General features: G+C 46.0%; 1 protein-coding gene across 1 annotated transcript; it reads right to left on the bottom strand.

The window, feature by feature from the left end:
• Nucleotides 1-1,174: 1,174 nt before the first annotated feature.
• cops3 (COP9 signalosome subunit 3) lies at nt 1,175-15,803 on the bottom strand. The gene is made up of 12 exons (XM_039775844.1): nt 15,625-15,803; nt 9,610-9,739; nt 9,382-9,494; nt 7,986-8,035; nt 6,779-6,871; nt 6,147-6,326; nt 4,909-5,049; nt 3,601-3,774; nt 3,146-3,232; nt 2,897-3,010; nt 1,550-1,630; nt 1,175-1,464 (listed from the first exon to the last, which is right to left on the bottom strand). The coding sequence occupies exons 1-12, from the start codon at nt 15,677-15,679 to the stop codon at nt 1,411-1,413; spliced, it is 1,272 nt and encodes a 423-aa protein (XP_039631778.1). The 5' UTR covers nt 15,680-15,803; the 3' UTR covers nt 1,175-1,410.
• Nucleotides 15,804-15,857: the final 54 nt, after the last annotated feature.

Genomic DNA, 15,857 nt, shown 5'->3' with positions numbered 1-15,857 from the left:
TTTGCATATCGCCTTATCTTACAATATAAACTTAGTAAAATTCAAATTTGATTCGTTTTCCAACTTGAATTACTGAGCAGTGAATTCAGTGAGCGTTTTTGTGATTTCAGTTCACACAAACAGGACTTTGCGCTGTTCTCTTACAACGTTGAGAATATCCAAACGGAACTGATTGAACTGCAGTCAGATTCGATTCTGACGGCAAAATACAGCGAAGCTGGTGTGCCAGGCTTGTATGCTTACCTGCCACCCTCGTACGTGCAGATCCGTAAGTTGGCATCGAGAGTGCCGTCTATGTTCAGAGCGCCTGTCAACCCTCATGAAAGATTTGCAGCCTGCTATTGACGAACTGGTCACTAAGACGAGGTGCCAAGTGTCGGGACAAAAGAAATGGATCTCGGACTGAAGACTCCCATATAAGGACCTGGCTAAGAGGCTAAGACTCGAATTGTACGGAGATTGTATGGAAATAAATTGCTTTTCTTTAAACTTTAAGTGCTACACTTTTTAAAATTTCTCAGTATTGGAAAGAAAGCTACAGTAACTTTGTATAATATTTGTTACAGTGCAGCACGCTGACGCACGTATGGCAGTCGAAGCCGCCCACCAATGGTAGCGATGGTAGTTTGACATGCCTGCTCCAAGGGGCACAACCAAGCCATGCCAAGCAGCATTATGGCGTCATTTGGGAACTGCAGTACCTCTGAGCCGAAGGGTCCTACACAACAGATAAGAGCACACAGACCACCAGGACCAGTCTTTATAAAGCGTTGTGAGGGTCCACTTCCATCTGGCAGTTCTGGAAGGGTCTGCCACAGCTTCTCCCGGAGCCACTTATGGAGAAGCCGTACATTTGCCACTGCTGTCATTTGTTTACCCATCTTGCACTGGTGCCCCCGTGGTGGTCATGTTGTTTTACAGCCCCATATGGCTGGTGTGACAATAAAGCCACAGCTGAGTTTACGTGACTGGGAATGGCGGGATCACATCACTGATCACAGGACTGCTCAGTACAGTCCCACCCTCGCCTCATTGTGACAGTCCATCCACAGCAAACCTGAGCTGGTAGACGTGCCCACCCCATTCGCCCATCCTCTCCCACTGACCGTGGTCCCACCGCGTGACGTGCTCAATGACCCGAGGGGCAGTGCAGAAGGAGGGGTCCGCACGCATGTGAACACACAGTCCACGTTTATTGGTGTTAATGCGATGATTGTGCTTCAATCGTGACACCGATAAATAAGACACAGATAAACCTACGAGGGACACACCAGCACACCACGTGTTGGAAAAGCGTAAATAACGGACTTGAGCAGTCGCCTCTTTCAAACTGTCCATGTTGTTTCTCCCAATTGTGAGGAACTCCGACTTACGACTTTCACGGCACCGAGGGGCCGCCGGCGCCGCAGCTCAGGAGTAGCTCGAAGTTTTGCTCCCGACGTCGTCATCTTGAGAGCCCATGCTCTGCAAAACACAAAAGGGTTTCTTTTTAGCGGCCCGCGCCTGAAGATCTGTAAACGCGCTTCACCCTTCGAGTTGGACATCTTACCTTCTGTACAAACTGGGGGTTCACGGTGATTTCCTGGTCCATGGACTTTAACTTTTCATCAAGTTCGATACACTTCAGCATCTGCAATGTGCAAACATCAAGAGCTCTCTCAGTCGGCGCTCACAGGAGAGGAACCTGCAGCCCTGAAAACTGCCATACTGGGTACGCCTGTGGGGCCCACCTTAAGTACGACATTCAAATAAAAGACGTAAACCGCCACCAATCTGAAAACGAGAACTGAGCCTGTGACCCTCTGACCTGAGGAGCCCCCCAGTGACTGGCAGTAGGGATACTGGCCACTGCATCACCTGACCACACCGTGTCGACATACTGAGAGCAAACAGTTGATGAAAATGAAACGGAGTGCAGGCAGCCCATCCTTTTGTGACTGAGCCCTGTGGAGGACCACCGTACACCCGGGGCTGCTGGGATAAGATTACTTTAATAAAACGCGTACGGCGTCGGGTTACCTGCGATTGTGTGATGCACTTTACGTTTACCACGTTACCCCCAACTCAAGATTGGGCCCACTCGGATCAGCAACAGAAATAACGTGACGGACCACGCAAAGGAATTGCATAAGCACCGTGTGGGGACACTTGTACCTGTGGCTACTCAAAGTGACCCAAGCGGACCCGCGGTGACCACATCAGGGAGTGACCGTGTGTCCACAGTGTCCTGTTCCCCCTTACCAGGGCCAACATCCACCGCTTGTTTCTGCCACGACTCCTACAGTGTGCTCACCTAGGCACGGTCACAGCGACAGGTCACCTGCCACTGCTTTATGGTGTGTGTGTGAGTGTGTGACAGATGGTAGGATACCTGTAAGGGGACAGTGGCCATGTGGGCCCCACTCAGCGCCACCCATCAGAAATATCTTTTCTCAACGAATGCTGGCAACAGCACGTTTTGTATTTTCCTTTCCTCTCCTCCGTGGTCAGCTGAACATCTCAAAGTTCTCACACTAAACTGAAACACAAGACCGACTTTGCTTGTATGTTCTCCAGTGTATTGACCACATGGGTGGTGGAGACCCTCAGAGTGAGTACTCAGTGTTGGCAGGCTAAACATCAGTAATGAGAACTGACATCAAATAACGGGCTGCAATGCCCGTCTGCTACCTGGGACTTCATTTTGAGGTCCGCCATTGGCCCCGAGGGGAATCACAGCGATGGCCACTGCAGCGACGAGAATCTCGAGCCCCACCAGCCGATAACCATCTCGATCTCCGTACTGCGTGCATATGCGTGTGTACTGTGGTGACATCGTAAAATGCTACAAGTCAAAAAAGCAGGTGACGTGTCCATTAGTAAAGAAATGCCCGTTAGATCAGCGCCAGTGACTTGCCTCCTGGTCGATGTTGTGGAGCATTGCAGGGTTGTTGTACTTCTCTGGGTTATCATGAAAGCTGACCATCCCATCCTTCTGGTTGATGCTGGCGTAAATCTCTCCATCTTCAATCTGCTCAAAAAAACAAAACATGACTGTCAGAGTGGCCTGCAGCAGAAAATGAAGGAGGATACCCAGTCCAAGGCCATGGTGAGCTGAGGCTCAGATAGAGGACCTGGACCACCAATTACAAGTCGGGCTCCTTACCATATGAAGGACGTACTTCTCAGCTTCCTGGGCGCCGGAGAGCTGGACTCTACTGGCCATGTCTTGTAAGGACAACGTCAGGAACGTCTGCAGGAGAAATTCCAAGTCAGCAGGCTGTTGGACGTTTTACAGATCAGACTAGAAACAACAAATCAAGACCCCCTTTTCTGAACCAATTCAGAACAAACACAGTCCTGCATACTGGGACATCACCAGTGCTCAATGAACTTAAATACGCATGGACTTGTTTGGGATACTGGAGGAGGCAGGTGTGGAGGGGGGCCTGTGACTCCAACCCAACTCCTGGAGCCCCCCCATCCACTTCCCCTGTAAGGCTGCAGGAGGGCAAACTCCACGTGAGGAGCACTGGGTTAGGGTTAACCCCTACTTCTTTCTTCATGGCTAAGATGGCAGTGCACGTCATAGGTGACATGGGGTGCCGCCAGTTCTCTTACCTTCGTTAGCCTCTGAATGTTCTTCTTGTAAAGTGACGACAGGCACTGCTTCACTAGGCCCATGTTGTTGTCTTTGGCGAAGGATTCGTTGTGTTTATTGACGACATTCCGCAGCTCCGCCGGATTGTTAGTCGTATAGACTTGTGCGAGGTCGTGATACGCGTTACTCAGAGGCTGCAAGAGAGAAGCAGGCTGCCTGAACAACAGCATAAACACCACAGCTTAGGCACAGGAGCACAAGGCAAGGTGGGGGGGGACGCACTGGAGGCCGACTGCCAGCTGTATCTGTGCACACTGGGAGGGGGCCACGTTCTCGGGTTTAGCTCTGAGAGTAAAGCCCTAAAGCCAGCCTAGGAGTCTGTGACGGCGTGATGACACTTACAAGTTTCAGGTCTCCTCGAAACAAATAAAACACGAAATGAAGTTCCTGTAATAAGAGTGCAGTGGCACAGACGGTGCCAGCCGAGCGTCCAGCACCAACAAAAGGCAGGCCACACTTCACACCTCCACGGACTGCAGACACAAGGGTTGGCTTTTGTGAGTGCCACCTCTGTCCACCTTTTCTGCGGAGATCGTCTGCACGCCTCAGAACATTTGAGACTCCATATATTCTCAATTTATTGTGAGCCACGTTGGGCGATTTCTCGGTTATACTTTAGTTATTCTAATCTGTAAAGCAGTGTGTGCCAGGCGATACTGTAAAAGGCACTTTGTAAATTGACTGACTGGCGTGTTTGACATGTTGCTAAGGCATGTGAAGGTTTACGCCGCGTACAGAACAGAAGGTGAGTCCCAACACTTCCACTTGTGCCTCTCCCTGTGTTGCCATGTGCAATTCTTACAACTTAAGTGCAGAGGCTGCCCATTCATCTAACCATCTTCTAAAGCTGGCTTGTGGGGAGGCTGCAGCCAATGCCAGCAGCTATTGGGCACAAGAAAGGACCAAGCACATGGCTGGGACACGCTGTAGGCCAAGAAGCCACTTCCATGGCACAAAGGGCGAAACACAAACTGACCACTGGCCATGTGAACTCTGGGAGAAGTCTGTGGGAATGGAATGGAATGAACTGGCGTTTAAAGTGAAGACACCTCACGTCAGGCCCTCGCAGTGCTCCAGTGTCGCGTGCCTTTAGGCTGAAGGAGTAACGCAATAAGAAACGCCTCAAGGGCTATGAGCAACACGCATGTGGATATGAACTGAAAACATCTGCGGCTGAAGGCCAATTTGAAAGCAAAGAAAGAAACAAAAACTGAACATCTACAGCTGCACGTGACGCAGAATTTTAAAGCAGGACAAGAATCTCTTACCTTGATGAACCTTCCCACAATCTGGGATGTGTATTTGGGAAGAGGCTGAACTTTGCCATGAAGAATAAGAGACACCAGGATATACTTCTTATACGCCTCCAACATAATGTGGCTGACGGCCATGGCGGGAGTGGTTATGGCCTACAACAGGAGAGGACGACAGGGAGGGTTACGTCAAGAAGGGCATCCACAATACAAGATGATCTGCTGTGGCAACCCCTAATGGGAGCAACCGAAAGAAGAAGGTCATGTGATAAAAACAAACCGAATTCTCGCTTCCAGGGGGCTGGAATTATAGATTTCATTGATTAGAGGGTCATTGTCTCTTTCTTTTAATGAAGATGATGGGTGGGAAATCCTGCTGGAAATTCAGGCCTAGTCAACAGATGACTGCTCTCCTGACTCAGAGGGACACACGTTCACGGTTACACTGGGGGTCCGTGCCAAGTCACATTAAGACAATTTGGAGTTTACCACCACGTGACGATTGTGACACTTGTGCTGCATCTACGGAGAAGTCACTCGGGCTATTGCACACGCCTAGGATTCTGGGAATTGCCAACAGTGGGTTCTACTGCTCTGCTAATTGGCTGGCTACTGAGCGGTGATGCAGCTTATTAGGCGGCTGTTGTGTTGATGTGTGAACAAAAGTATAAAATGACAAAAAAATAGTAACACAGTGAGTAATGCGCAGTACAGCACATGGGACGGCAGCTACGTATTCATCGTGACAGAACTAGTTTGCCACATTCAGAAGTTTAAAAAGAAAATGCAATTCACTTGAAAAGAAAATCTGATACACTCCGAGACCACAGTAAAGCAAGCCCCTTAATTAAAACCATTCTTAATGCCCCTCACATATCTGTGTGGTTTCACATCGTTGAATGATACGACTTTGAAGATGGCCATTCGGTCATTAGCGAGCACTGGTAAGACTGTTAACTGCCTGGCGAATGTCGTAATCGAGGACGGCGGTGGTCAGGCCTGAAAGGATGTCCAGCAACAAAATACCAGCATGACGATGTGTCTGGAGGAGACTCTGGGACATCTTCACTATCAGCGTGATGGACTGAGTGGTCTCCCCACATCTGTCACATTTCTTAAAGTTCCAATTAAAGCTCTGAAGGCCACTGAATCTCCTGCTCGTGTCAATGAAGGCATTGCAGCTTTGGTGCACCCAGTCTGCCCAAACCTTCACATAAAGTTTATTTACTTGTAAGGAAAGAAAAACTCGTTACCTGTTCATAAAAGTAGAGCGCGCGTTCAAAGTTTTTAAGTCCTGTGTAGATCATGCCGCCATAATAGTAGTAGCACAGGAAGTGCCTCGCGTCATAGGCGCCATTTTCTTTACAGATATCCATCATATCCAGTTCAAGGTATGGAAGGGCAGGTTTGAAGCACTTTGCTAGTAAACAGAGCTGTGAACAATTTCAAAATACAAGAAATAACCAAAATAAATACATTAAAAAAAAAACAAACAGTAAACCAGACTCCCCCAGAATACGTTTAACAAGGTCATCTGAACTGAATGACCCTTCATGAGGAGCGCACAAGAAAATGGCCTTCAGCTCACAGCACCAAGTCAAGAAGCACAGAGGGACAAAAAGGCGTACAAAGTTCTGAGCAGGGAGCCATCACCGAGGGGCTGCAGAAATCAAACCCATTTTACCCCGATTTCTTCCCCAATTTGGAAATGCCCAATTGATGTCTTGCTGTAAACCTGCGGACATACAGAAACCCAAAGTACTGCCCAGCTGACCAAGTTAAAGGTCCCGAGTGGCACTGTTGCTCTACTCAAGTGCTCAGCCTTCCCCGTTACTCGGACTGGAGGAGGAGGAGGAGGAGGAGGAGGAAGAGGAAGAGGAATTACCTGGCAGAGGTCAGCATGGATTGAGGTAAGCTGGTTGGTGTTCATCTGCATTTTATCAATGGCCTGTTTTAAAATGCCAATCCCCCTAAGAGGCTGAACAGAAAAAGAGACCCAATTTGAACACATCACTACAGAAATATTTAACATACCCTGAAAGTGTGGGTACCCCTGGTCAACGGGCACATGTCACCGCATGTCTTAAGTTACAAATCCAAGTTAATACAAACCCTGTAGGGTACAAAATGAAACACTAAGGAAATAAAGGAGAGTGTTCATAAATTTCAAACATTTACGTAAACAGAATGCTGGTGTCGTCATGAGGACAGGCGGATGTCCCCCCATCATGCTTTTCAAAGAGTCACCTGGCCCGGTCAGAGACTCACAAGCCAAAGAAGGCCTCTTGCTTTTGTATCACAGCTGCTGGGCTTTTAACCAAAAGATGGAAGACATTTAAAGCGAATAATACAAAGTATTAAAAGAAAAAAAGAAAAATGCATGTTGGCCATTACAAGAATTGGTTATTGTGTGCGAATTCGTCTTTTAAGGACACTTGACGGAGGTGACACAGTTGTGAAGATTTAAGTGTTTTTCATGGAGAAACTAGAAATCCAAACACCAAATGAACATCAAGCTTAGCGTGGAGCGGACACAAGAGGAGTCGACGGCGACTTTAATTTACAATCACAATGACGAGCTCAAGGGGGTACCTGTGACCACCTGGCCTTGAGTAGAAGACGCCCCTGTAAGCCACTAACCCTCGTGTGGACGTGCTCTGCACAAGGCAGGAAGGGCGAGGTGGAGTGGGGGCACTGCCTTCGACACCCACATGTATGTTGGAAAGGTAGTGACAGGTGCCAGGAAAAGGAAAAAGGCAGAGCTTAGTGTAACTTTATAAAAGCGGCTTCAATGTTAACTGCTGGCCCCTTTGCTTTGTTTCCCCAACACCAGAGAGGTGGTCAGAGGACGCACCATACTTCAACAAAGATGATGATGATGAGGCAGCAATGCGAATGTGACTCTTAAAAGACGCACTCTGCGGACTGGCAAGGTCACGTGGACCCCTTGTCCCCTCTGGTCACCCAGTGGCCGACTGAGAGCCTGGCTAGTTTGACTCTCCTTCACACTCAACAAGCTGACCAGGGTGCCCCAACACTGCTGATCACAGACAACACACACGAGAGGCAAAGCGGTCTCAGTATAAAGTTACCTGCTTCTTTTCAACGAGGGCGTTAGTCAGCTGATGACACAGGCCGGCGACTAGAAACAGAAAACAAACAAAGAGGAGAAATCACAGGGGGCTTAGAAAACCTCAAGTCAGTGCTGGCAGCCCTCCACCTTGTGGATTATCTTGAGGAAATAAAACACAGGGTTTATACAATCAAATACAGCAAGAAACTGCAAGGAGAAGCCCCGACGTGAACACTGCCGGTAAAACAGGAATTCAGCTCATCCCCACAGCGCTTCTATAATCACTCAACTTCCAGGGCAAAAACTCCTTTTATAAATTGCTTGATGTTAAAGAAAAATGCTTTATGGGCCGGCTGTGTCTGCTTTAAGGAACTACAAAGCCATAGTATAATAATAAGAAGCAGCAGCGATTACTAAGCTGAGAACTACAAACGCACGAGGACATGAAAGGGGAGCTGCACAGCACCGTGTGAAGACGAGCTCCTGCGCGTTTATAACACAAGTCATGAAAGCAGAGGATGACAAAACGCATCAAATCAAGCAGCATCTCATCATTCAGCTTCTACGGCCAAAGAACAACACGTCCATGGAGACGCCTTGTGGACTAGTCAAAGTACTGCTGTGTGCCCCCTCATACCCCCCCAGAGTCCGGCCACATCTCAGGACAATGACAACAGAACTGCACTAGAGGATCAGACACCGCCAAGACTAGGAATGGGCCTGCAGAGTCCACTCACAAACACCACCATATGGGTGCCCCGAGTCCTGAAATGAAGCATCAGCTCACTCGATACTCGTAACACTCCAAGTAGTTGTACTGTGGCAAATTTAAGAGGCGTCTCATTAGCTGGGGACAAACTTGGGTGCGTCACTAGGGTCCACATTCCAAAGGGCACCAAAGAAATGCCAGGTCAAGTCTGTGTTGGCCGATTACAACACTTCAGAAGACCCTCAAATCGGTGGCAGTCAACAAGCAGAGTAAAGCAGCAAGGTAAGCGTTAGCACAGACCCCATCAGCTTTACCACAGACTGGCCTATGGAAGATGCCACAGCACCTCGTGCCCCTTGGTCCCCAACCAGAACGGCTACCTCAGGGGACACGCCAGGCCAAAAGTGACAATAGTGAGACACAAATATGCCAAGACTTTACCTCTGTGACATTTAGAGCTCCCGACTGCTATAACAGGTAGCTTTTTCATCCTGGGGATTTTGTCAAAAAATAAACTGGCGCTTCTCGTACGAGCCTGGGCTCAAAACGTCTGGGTCACTTTGATGCTCTGTGGTTTAGCACATTTAGACCTGCTGCCATTCGACAGTTGACTACTGGGCAGTTTTCAGTGAAGTTTGTGTTACTTTCCACAATCTCCCGGTCGTCTGCTGTACGACTTTCCCCCCCACCACACTTTACTACTTACAGGTGTCTGTTGCGTATCGGATGTGTTCTCCATTACACGTGCTTATGAACAGCTGTACCTGAGAAAACAACGTTTCAAAGTCTGGGATGTTTGGCATGGAAAATTTGACAAACCTGTCGTAAGAAAACAAATTTAGGAAGGAGGGAGAGATTACTTGTTTAATTTGATAAAATAACAATGAAAACCAAACTTTGCATTTCGAGGAAAAATAAAAATAAATGTACTTACAACACAGCAAGAACACCAAGTGAATGCTCCTGCACATCCAAAGCCCCCAGCACTGTATCAAGGTGGGACAAGTTCTTAGCTAGCAGCTCTCCGCTTTTATTGATCAGTTCACAAAGCTGCGTCATCTGACCTAAGGAACAAACAGAAACAGCAGTTCACCAAACGACTCTCCTCGCTATTACTCCACCGACCCGTCTTGTCTCGTCTCGTCTCGGCGTACGCCCCCATTAAGTGTGATTTGTGGAAATTCAGCGGGATTTAAGACCATCAGGGGAAATCTAAAAACAGGCCAGCAACGAGAGGTGCATGGTGGTGCCAAACTCCTCCGATTTGTAAACCGACAGCTCCAGCGAGCCCAGTCTGATGGCAGGACTGTCCATACTAGTCCAGGCAGCGTCCGTGTGTCTGCACATCACAGAGACACAGACGTCCGGGTAGCAGTTATCACCGTCAGTGACTCCCGGATTGAATCCTGTGCTGCATCCAGTGCTTCTTGGGAAGGCTCCAGATCTCTGCAGCCGGACAAAACCAGTTACAAAAAAAAAAAAAAAGTGTGTAGAATTCAACCAACCAATGCGTGTTAAAGGAATACTCCACCCAAACAGGAGTGATCTGTAGCGCTGGTCACGTTTTCACGATTTTCATTACGTTATTTTTGTGCGACTCAAGTTCCATAATCCACACATCAGTTATCAAGTTGTACGCTAAAAAGTGGAAAACACAGGCTTTTTAACTAAAATATTGTTAAGTGTAGACTTCACAAGCAGGAAACTCAAAGCCTCATGGGAATGACTTTTGAAATTGAAGACGCGACTCTTGACAAATGAATGATGGTTAGAGGCGGTCCGGCTGTTAACACTTGAAGGGCTTCGTCACAAAACCTGTCGGCCCACCTGAAATCCCTGCCAAAGTTGAATTACACACAATAATCCACCATGTGAGCTGGCGAGAACAACAAGTGACAAAAGTGACACCACAGCTTTGGTGCAGTAATGACACCTGTCGTACTTCTACATGGATTAGCTTTAACCATTGTAAACCAAGGACTTCCTTCATTTTAATGAGCGTTATTTAACAAAGTGTCCATCATCATCTCAAGCACTCTCATAAAATAAAAAAGTCTCTGATTTTTGCGTAAGGATATAAAAGACGCACCAGACAATTCAACTCCCAGTTGTTCACGAATAAGACGTATTTGTGACAACAGCACAGCAAAACAAACATTTTCATCCCACTTAATTGAATTATACAGTCATCTGTGCGTCCATTCACTCACTGGGGCCCTGAGCCCACTTATGGTGGGCACACAGTTCACAGTTGGCCATCAGCCTCTGCTGCACATCCCTGGCAGGTGGGATAACAGAAAGCCCCCTCGACAGGGACAGCGACCAGGCATACAGTAAACCTGAATGCTGCACTCCGGTCTTGAGGGGTGGCGGAGGGAGGTCAGGTCCCCCACACTGTTGTGTTGACAGTTTATTACGGTCTGAGAATAAGGCTCCTTCTCAACCTACGTCATGCTAGAATTGACTGGAAAGGACAATAACGTGCCACACATTACTTTGTACCAGACTGGGCTTTAGCTTTATTTTTCAAAATGCAATTTACTTTCACTGAATTTCCCTTTTTATAATAAGATTTCCACACATACTCTTTTCAGACTCTTTAGTTCCAACTAATTATGAACAATTCACTGCATTTTCATTGTTATTGTGATAAGTCATTTCTGCAGCAGAACTTTCCCTAAATCAAATCTAGAGCTGCAATAAATGTAATCTGCAGTTAAATTAGGGAAGTAAATGAACTACAAACTAAAGGGCGGGGAGCAGAGACTCCATCACGCTGATGACACTCATTGCCAAGAATACTCAGTATGCGTAAGAGGCGCAACAGCAGCTCAGTGTCCATCAACTCGTTTATTAGCAAAGTCAGTGACGGCATGGATACAGCAGAGTCTGAAAATTCTGGCTTAAAAGCAGAGGATGCGGTCCTCAGACGAGCTGGCAAATCTGTCATGGGAAGACCATCTAGAAACTCAAGGATTTTGTAAATCATGTCAAGCGGCGGTGGCTGCTTTGAGAGGAAACAACAAACCTGTTCCACCATTTGAAATGCAGTCATAAAGAGCACTACATAGAGCGCTGTACACACAAATGTGCAAACAGCACGGCCCGACTGAAGACAAAATCTGAACAACGTCTAAAGCAGCCCACTGCGCGTCACCATACGAGCCCAGGTCCCAATATCAAGACATGGTGCCAATAAATACTGTACCTCTTTCTATTATATATATATATATATATATATATATATATATATATAAAAAACCTGCGACGAGACTTTTTGGAAGATTTTTTCAAATCCCGTGAGATGAGACTTTGGCCATGAGATGTTTTCAAGTCCCGCCCTCCTCTCAACCATATTCAGCCACGCACCCGGGTCCTCTCACCTCTCATTGGTGTGAATGCTCTTGTCAGACTCACTTCCTGCTCTCTCAGAAATTTGAATGTTTTCCTCACTTTAAGTTCCCAGTTAAAGAAGACATATTCTGTCCAAATCTTATTGAAGAATTTCATCACAAAGGGTTATCAACAGAAGAAATGAGTACACGGGCAATCCTGGCACCGAGAAACAATGAAGTCAAACGAATGAATGTGAAAACTGTCAATTGGTTAAAATCAGTTAAATGCGCATCAATAGACTCTGTTGAAACAGTTGGTGGTGGTGATGATGATGATGAAGATGAAAACATCAACTTACAATATCACGAAGACTATCTACAACCGTTAACACCCTCTGGTCTTCCACCGGCTGAATTACAGTGGAAAGAAGGATGAATCCAAGAAAGGTAATGTAGTCCATCTACAGGGGATAACATTACACAACGAAGGAGATCTCGATATGCCAGTTGTGTTCAAATGTTTCTATTTTCCCGTTAGAATAGATTTGCTACGACAATTAAAAAATCACAGGGACAAACATTTGAAAAAGTCAGAGAAAGAAACGATATTCACTCTCAGGCAGTTATACGTTGTGTTGTCACAATGAAAGTCCAAACACAATCAAAATTTAATGTGATCTTGAATATTGCAAAAAATTGTTTTTACTTAAATTTTACAGTAAAAGTTTAAAAAGTATTTGCGTGTTAATTTCAAAGCCAAAACAGAACAAAATCATAACACAATGAATAACTCTAACGCAACATGAAACATAATTTACTTACAAATTATTACGTTTTACTCTTTAATATCGTTAATTACTCGCTGTAATGTAAAATAGTTCTATCATGCATATGTAACAATTCCCATGAAAATAAAAATCTGCTTATGTGTAAGTAAGTGTAGGCAAGGGGGTTGGCGAGTGGAGCAAGGAGGGGGCTAGGCCCCCTAGTGTGTGTGTAGTGTATCTTATCAACAAACTTGATAAACGATAGCAGATGCTATCCCATACATATTTTTGTCCAAGTTGCCATCCCAAATATGTATTAGCAGTTTCAAACAGGTGTTGGAAGAGCTGAAAGATGTGGAATTGTTCACATTTACAAGCGATCTTTGGTGAAGCACGACAACACACGCCTGACAATTCACTTCATCGACCGTGACTTTGAATTGAAGACTTGCCGTTTACAGAAGTCCTACTTCCCTGAAGAACACAGTGGGGAAACAGAACTACGGGATTACGGGAGGCTTTGGCTAGCTGCCGTTCATGTGAAGATGGGCTGCTGGTGTGTTTCACAGCTGACAATGCAAAAAATATGATCAAATCTACTGAAGTAAATGACTGGCCCAGTGCTCAGGACACATTCTGCACCTTGCAATCAGTAAGCGCTTATTTTATTAAAGAAATGTAACTAGCTAGTAACAGAGTAAAACAGAGTTGAAATGGCTGCTGTTCTGTTATGCCTTGCACTACTTATATTTACCGTATCTGGCAGACACTTTTAGGGTGGCTTAACACAAGTGCTATGTAGTCGTGCTGATAAAAGGCTTCAAGTGTACTGGCAAACATGGACCAGACTTGCTAACAAACTGAATTCCTCAGCTAAGGTAAAACTTCCTGCAGTGCACTGCTGCCTGTTGTGTGATGTTGAGGGGGGCCTGCACCCCAAGGCTTAGATTAACTTTTGCTGCAATCTGATTTGACACTTTTATTTATTTAATATGTAGTGTTATAGGCACAGAATAATTTTTGTAAATATTTTGCAGCATGTATTGCTTTTTTGCAGTACTGACTGTAATTTCTTTGCTTTAATAAACATACAGCTAACAATCTCAATGTATTGTCTGTATTGGTAGCTTGTACAGTTGGTCATACTACACAGTGCACAACCTTAATCTCGGATTTATCACATTATTTATTGTTATCGCATCAGCATCAAGTTTATCGTTCATCGCAATTTTTCCCAAACGTGTGCAGTCTTAGTTCCAACAATAAATTACATTTGGAAAATTGGCCTGACATTATAAAAAACTATGAGCTGTGGCCAACACTTCAAGCCCCACGTTGGCAGTAGTCTGTCCAAATGAACAGTGTTAGAACACCTCAGTGAATCCAAACCTGCAGTCCTTCATGCAGTTTAAGCCACAACACCACTAAAGATAATTAGCAACTCCCAATCTAGTGTGGAAGTGCAGCCAAGAGCATCCCTGGAGTTGAAGGGCATGTCCTGCTGCAAAAAGCTGAAGGACCTAAAGCAGGAATTCAGAATTCTCAAAAGCACTGATAAAGCTGACTGATCAGAATTCTTTCATGGAAATGGTGAACTCCACACATTTCAGGGGAAGTGCGTTTAAAATAAAAGCCATTATACACTTCCTTACCCCAGTGCCCTGGAAATCTAAAACGCCCTGTCGAGTCATTAAGATGAACTGGAAACCTGGACAACTTTTAAAAATGTGTACAAGATATTGCAGCGACTTGGCTATTGACTAATCGTGCAAGCTCGATGGGATGAATGGTTTCCATTCTCTTGTCATATATTTTTTACTCTTCTCCCACATCATCAGGATTTGAAGCTACGTTGACTGGCAGCACTAACATGGCCGGTGTGAGGCTTTGCTCCCGTTTTAAATACAGGACAGAGTTTAACCCTCGCAAAACATGGTGGGCAGGGAGGGATGAGTCGGTGCAGGACACGCGCCTTTAAAGAATCCATATTAATAAAGGTACTGAATGAAAACAGGTATTTAGAGAGCAAACATGACTACACAGCCTGCGTCTCTGCACACTACCGGCACTCGGCTTTCATTTAAAACCCCGCAGCAGCTGTGCGTGTTCGCTCGTGACCAAAGGAGTAGCTAATTAGTTACTGCCCACTTTTACACAGACAAGAACTGACAGTAAATAACAAACCCGAAACACGCTAAGGTGTAAATTATGTATTGACGTGGCCAGGTTAATTGAGAAGGTCTGATGCCCCGTAGGTCGTGCTCATTAGTACAACGGCAGTGCCGAGTCCCTTGCACCTGGACTAAGCACAACTTTGGCGGTCTTCTCTCTACAGTTGAACTCAAGGTGGAGGTGATCACCAGAAAATCCAGTCGGCGGCAGCGGACTGAATTCGGAAACGATGCTGCAATTGACCGGTCAGCTCTAACACCTTTCATCTGAGATAAACAAACGGAGACTCGAAAGGCCTTCAATGGACAGCGCACAAGGCAGTAGGAATTTCCACCAAAGTGACAGGCTGCCCAACCAATCACAAGTCTTCATTGTCAGCTGCATCCAATCACACACGATTGAAACCAGGGCTCCGGGTGCTCAACCCATGTTTACTATGCGAAACATTACAGCCAGTAAAGAAGAAAATAATTTGTCTGGCACTGCATTCAAAATAAGTAAATAAATTACTGCTAAACAGCCGGCTACTTCTAGGCTTCACCGGCTATATTAAAAGACGTCACAATGAACTTGTACAAAACACGGGGACTGACATGATAAAGCAAAATGACAGACTTCATTTTTCAACGGCGAGCTGCTTAACATGTAAAAACATTTTCATTTCAAATCGCTCACCTTGTGCAGAGAGTTGCCGCACGTTGTTAACAAACTGCTCTAAGGCAGACGCCATCCTCTTGTATGTTTTATTCGACAAACGAGAGCACTTGTGAGTTAATTCTTCATTCAAAAAGGCTCTTAACAAGCGGACCCTCCATAAGCGGGCCGAGAAACAGCCGCCGCGAAGAAGGAAGTACCGCGAGAACTCAGGGAACCACGTGAGTAAATAAACTCGCGATACCAAGGCCACA

This window comes from Polypterus senegalus, chromosome 13 (assembly GCF_016835505.1).
Source record: "Polypterus senegalus isolate Bchr_013 chromosome 13, ASM1683550v1, whole genome shotgun sequence".
In the NCBI taxonomy this organism is placed as follows: Eukaryota; Metazoa; Chordata; class Cladistia; order Polypteriformes; family Polypteridae; genus Polypterus; species Polypterus senegalus.
The sequence above is the reverse complement of the archived record's forward strand: the minus strand, read 5'-3'. Positions and strand labels throughout refer to the sequence as shown.